The sequence below is a fragment of the Lactuca saligna genome, chromosome 3 (assembly GCF_052625555.1).
Source record: "Lactuca saligna cultivar CGN05327 chromosome 3, ASM5262555v1, whole genome shotgun sequence".
Classification (NCBI taxonomy): Eukaryota; Viridiplantae; Streptophyta; class Magnoliopsida; order Asterales; family Asteraceae; genus Lactuca; species Lactuca saligna.
Genome location: NC_136419.1, coordinates 4,414,147 through 4,419,539, shown reverse-complemented (window position 1 = coordinate 4,419,539; position 5,393 = coordinate 4,414,147). Strand labels below are relative to the sequence as shown.

Genomic DNA, 5,393 nt, shown 5'->3' with positions numbered 1-5,393 from the left:
GTCGTGTTGTCGTGTTTACCCAAAGTCTTATCATACCGCCGTGCCTATCACCTAGGAAGTATAGGTTTCTGCTGATAAAGGTCCATTAAGAAAGATCCATCGAGATCATGTTAGGGTTAGTAAGTGAGAATAAAGAGAGTGGGGTCATTGGGTTATTTGAATGTTGAAGAATATATAATTAAAGATTATAATATTGTGGGTTGAAAATCCTATGTACTCACCAGATTTCCCAACCTGACTCACTCGGTTTCTTTGTATCACGGGTAGCGATATGAAGGTACTGATAATTAATGTAATTATTTGCTGAGAGATTCGTAGAGATGTATATCTTTAATATTGAGATTTTGTAAGTCTTTGTTTATGCTTATGTTTCTTGTATCAGTTATGACATCTCAGGCTTTTAAAATATAAAATCTTCTGAAATGCCTTGATTATGATATTATATAATCTCAAGGATACTTTGGGACCAATTCCACAATAAAAAATGTTTTAAATAAGCGTAAACAAAATGCTTTAAAAAGGTTGTGACATTAGGGATGCCACACATACTGATTCGGTTCGGAGTAGGTTTATTTTGATCTTATGGGCAAGGTTGATACAGAAAATAATATTGAAACATGTAGTACTTAATTGGTATTGGGCCCAAAAAAGGAACCAAATTCCAAATTGAAGTATAGGGTACGCTACCTGTACCAGTTCGGTTAAGGAAATTCGGCCAATATACCCACCCTTAATTTGACTTTTATTTAGTTTAAGAGGGATTCATAGATGTAGTCATTTTTTATTTGACTTTTGTATTTAGTAAAAGGAAAATGACTTTGTAGACTAATTAACTAACTTTAATACAAAACTAGCTGGGTACCCCACTCCGTGGGGTTTGGTTTTGATCATGGTTTTATTTTTTTCTTTTTCGGTATGTATTAGGCAATAATGTTTGTGTTTTAATGGATACTTTATTTTTGTAACACACACACACACACACACACACACACACACATATATATATATATATATATATATATATATATATATATATATATATATATATAGTAGATGAGTGACCCCGCTTTGCGGGGTCCGGATGTGTGAACTCTTTTTGGTTAATTGTTTGTAAAATGTTGTTTCTACATTTTGGAAATCCAGACTGAACGTGTTTGTTGATATTAATTGGCAAGAGTAATAAGTAATTAAAAAGAATGCGTCAGGAGGGGTATTAGAAGCTGAAATTGTCCATACCAACCAATCCCGAAATCACTGCACACTACTTAATGTCAATCCACCAGTTGTAGTTACAATACAACACCAATAACCCTAGGATTACAATATCCTAAAATGAACTCTAAAAGTACTCTAAACTAATCATTGAAAGTTCATTGCTAACATGTGCATTTAAATATCCTACATACCCTGTTCGTGAAGATTGGCTATTGATGTTTTCTCCCCATTACGTTGGTCATCAATCTGTGAGTATCTACACAAAAAAAATGTAGAATCAGCTGTCTGACTAAATACGTGAGAGTATTGCAAGTTTTGTAAGTTCAAAAGGTAGAATCGAAAAGGTAATAGCAGCAATTTTAGAAAAATGATCGTATTGCTAATCTGACAACAAAAAAAAACATTATGTTGTTTAATATGTTGTATATTTTGTTGAAACACATTCGTAACCCATTTCGGACGGGTAACATTGAACCATTGACATCTACCTCTATATTTACAGATTTCCCTTATAAGTGAAAACAAGGTGTTAACTATTGAAAATTTTTACTTTTTTACCCCTAAAGTTGATTCCAAATGTTCTGTAGACAACTAAAGCAGGGACCCATGATTCAAAATCATGTTTGAGGGAAGGAAATCGTCTCTCTTTAGGTGGATATAGGTGAGCCATAAATAAATTCAATATATTAACCTACAACAAATTGCGAATCTTTTTCAATCAGAAACAATTTTTCAAAGTTTAGATCTTCCAAGCAATCACCCAATCTTTGCCTACCAAGTAAAAGAAAGACAGAAGAATTCAAGATTGTATTTATTTTCAGTTTTGCATAGAATATTGTGGATAAAAAATTAAACCAAGTTATAAAATTAGATAAATGAAAACTGAAAATTGAAATGGTACCTAATTTTCTATCTAAGATTTTTGTTCCCTATTTTTGCCATCTCAATTCATCATGCATTTTATGCATGAAAATTGGTAAAAGCATTAATAACTTTTGTATGACGTTTATCTTTATGCTATGAAATTTACTACCTTTAAGAAAGCTTAGATATATGTGTCCTAAAGTCTATACAACACCATAAAGCTTAGAGGCGAACTTCTTATAAGGTAGCCAACAACAATGGAAACATACATATAAAATTGAAAGTACGTTGCCATTTGGGGCATTTCACTTGTAAAATTGGAAAATGCATTGAATAGCAATGTAGTTTGGTTTTTGGAAGAAAAAATCAAAAGAAATTACAAAAAAAAAGGAAAAAAAACAACAAAAAAAATGTGTAAATTCAAAGTCGGTTGCTCATTATTGCATTTACCACCTAAAGATGGAAAAGTAAAAAATGACAATGTACTTTGTTTTTTGGCAAAGGAATAAAAACAAAAGGCAAAGTATATTGCCATTTATTCAATTTACCACTTAAATATATTCAACATCAATCTGAGTTCAATGTATTATACCTATGCCATAATAGTTGTAGGGATTTGAATGAAATTGAGATGACGGAGGAAAGAAGCTACAACATATCCACACGTCACCAATGACACGATGACTAAGGGCAAAAGAAGTACATCTTGTATTCAATTGAGATACGCACTTATAAAATATATGGAAACAAAACCTGCAAATATAAACTGTATAAGTGAAAACTTGTAGGAAACTAATCAGATGATGCATCATGAATAATTTCAAGGACATTGTAAATGGAAATATGTTTTTTCTTTCAATTACTCTTTTTTTCCTTTTCGAAATTTGGTAAATTTTCTAATTGATTGTCATTTGAGCATTTTGAAAAAACTTCAACTCCTAAAACCAAGCACACAAACTTTCAAATGCATCAAACTTTTAAAGTCTATAAGTAATCATGCAAAACTTTTATGTCAAATGAAACATAATCCAACAAATTATTAGTTTGCTTACTTTCATGCACACATAGTGAACCTTGAACATGCAATTGTGCATCGTCTTTTTCAGTTGTTAATTAAAGTTATCTGCTTCTGCATCTGTTTGTAAAAAAAATCTATTAAAATCCTTTAGTCCGTAATCAACAATATGTACTTGAAAAATAAATTAGCATCGGTATTACAAATTTACCATATTATAACAAACAAAAATACAAAAGTATAATAACAACAATTAAAAAATAATAGAACATCTGTATTTTTTTTTTTTTTTTGTTTTGGGGAAAGTAACTAATCCTGGTGTCTTCAACTTGTCACCAAACCGATTTGTTGGCAACTTGAAAAGATGTGTCAAAAGTGTAAAATTGACAAAATGACCCATGTTTCCAATAAAGCATCTCAATTTTGACTAAATGGTCCATTTTTCTGTTTTTCTTTTGCAAATGATCCATTTATTTAAAAACTATAAAAATCTCAATGAAGCAAACATTGAACCTCCTAGCTGGTGGCTTATTAACTAAAACATTAATCAAACAAATAAGATTTCTTACCGTGATGATATTAGATGACCAGACGATTGTTGTCGAGAAAGACATGTTCTTGTTTAGCAAATTTAACAGGATACGATTAAAACCACTTCCAGTAAAGACATGCCCACCTCGTGCAATGTACCATTTGATTCTTAGACCTCATCATCTGAAACAAAAAGATAAATACTTCTCAAGAATAATAAAATCAAATTTGGATAATCGGATAAATTAAGCGCGCACACACACATACCATCTCTGACCAAAAGAAAATCTCCCAGTGCCTCTTCATCTTCAATTTGCGTCGAGTCATTTTGTCAATGGTCAAACACTTGTACTTAAAATTTTTGAGAAACATACAAACTGTAACCCAAATTCATAGAAACCTCATCACAATTACTCGTCTTTGATCAATGTATAAATTTGACTCTACCAGCCCAATTTTAACAGAACAGGAAGAGTAATGATCGTAGGGACAAACCTTGAGATATGGCAACTCGTTGAATCACTGTATACAGACATGACTGACCCTGCATCACAGAAACGAAAATGGTTTCCTTTAGATATGGTGGCAACATTATTATCACGTATCTGACAAACTTGACCACGACATTCTTCATAGAAATCCCCTAGAAAATTTGAATGTCAAAGCTGTAAACTATTGTTGTAGATCAGAGTAATAGTGGTGGAATCGGTCACATTACTTCATTGTAGATGAAACATGAAGTTATGAGAAAATGAGATGGATTGAATAACATGTTTTCAGTGTTCAAATAAAAATCCAAATTAGAAAAGTCAAGGAAATTGACCTAAGAATGTGTAATCAGTCAGTCCATCATTGTTACTTACCCTGGTCTCTCCTTCCGTTTCCATCTCCTCTACCTTAAAAGAGCAGTCAATCGATTAAAAATATTAGGAGTCAGTGACACAATTAATGAATAACCAACCATGTCTTCTGTATGTGAGTAGTAGCGGACGGCATCGGGTATGGTTGATAGTGGCGATGTTCGATGGCCTACGGTCTCTTCTGGTCGCCTCATCTTCTCCTTACATGTGAAAATATAATAGCGTCAGATTGGGTACAAAGGGTGTAGGCGGTAATTGAAGCATGAAAAACAAATAGTGATTGAAAGAGGAAAAGGGGGTAGCGGCACCTGATCTGTTTCATTAAACCAGAATCGAGGCAAGTGTAGCGGTGGCGGTGGTCAATCGCTTCGTACAAAGTCTCGGAACAACAGATGATGGTAGCAGCACCGGTTGATGATTTTCAGGAACATCGACATGCTGAAGAAGTTAGAGGTGGCAGAATCGATCCCTAATCTGACACAAACTGAAGCAAACGTGGCGATGGCGGTGCTCAATCACTTCTTACAAAGTCTTGGAACGACAAATGGTGGTAACGACGCCGATCGATGCTAACATCGACATGATCAAGAAGTTGGAGGTGGCTCATCCCACCAAAGGTTAGTGGAGTTTCAATAATGTGTGGTTGATGGTGAGAAAGGTATGAAGCAGAAATATGAGAAGAATCCAGAATATATTTATCTGATGCACGATGGTCAACACGTGCAGACGCAATACAGTGGGGGATTGCTAACACGTATAGACAAAGAATATAGGTAATGTCAAAATATGCCTCAAATCGACACAGGGACCATTTTTACCAAAAAAATTGACCGGTTCACTATTCATCTTGATGAACAACTTTAATATATATATATATATATATATAACTATTCATTTTTACACTATTA

At 33.4% G+C, this 5,393-nt stretch overlaps 1 protein-coding gene across 4 annotated transcripts; it reads right to left on the bottom strand.

Annotated features, from left to right (window-relative positions):
* Nucleotides 1-1,148: 1,148 nt before the first annotated feature.
* On the bottom strand, nt 1,149-5,172 carry LOC145034283 (uncharacterized). 4 transcript variants are annotated; one of them, XM_078982658.1, is made up of 9 exons: nt 4,794-5,170; nt 4,587-4,679; nt 4,489-4,521; nt 4,121-4,169; nt 3,893-4,002; nt 3,664-3,808; nt 3,132-3,214; nt 2,672-2,832; nt 1,149-1,471 (listed from the first exon to the last, which is right to left on the bottom strand). In XM_078982658.1, exons 2-6 carry the CDS (start codon nt 4,677-4,679, stop codon nt 3,740-3,742), a joined length of 354 nt encoding a protein of 117 aa, XP_078838784.1. In that variant the 5' UTR covers nt 4,794-5,170; the 3' UTR covers nt 1,149-1,471; nt 2,672-2,832; nt 3,132-3,214; nt 3,664-3,739. The 4 variants fall into 4 exon arrangements, 3 of the variants coding, with proteins under 3 accessions (XP_078838784.1, XP_078838786.1, XP_078838785.1); XM_078982660.1 differs by lacking the exon at nt 3,132-3,214 and having other exon boundaries at nt 4,794-5,172; XM_078982659.1 differs by lacking the exon at nt 4,794-5,170 and having other exon boundaries at nt 4,587-4,785.
* Nucleotides 5,173-5,393: the final 221 nt, after the last annotated feature.

Coding starts and splice junctions, on each gene's coding strand:
- LOC145034283 (XM_078982660.1), bottom strand. CDS start 4,679: ATGAGGCGACCAGAAGAGACCGTAGGCCATCGAACATCGCCACTATCA. Junction 4,522..4,586: donor ACTCACATACAGAAGACATG/GTTGGTTATTCA, acceptor TGCTCTTTTAAG/GTAGAGGAGATGGAAACGGA. Junction 4,003..4,120: donor ACGAGTTGCCATATCTCAAG/GTTTGTCCCTAC, acceptor TTTGGGTTACAG/TTTGTATGTTTCTCAAAAAT.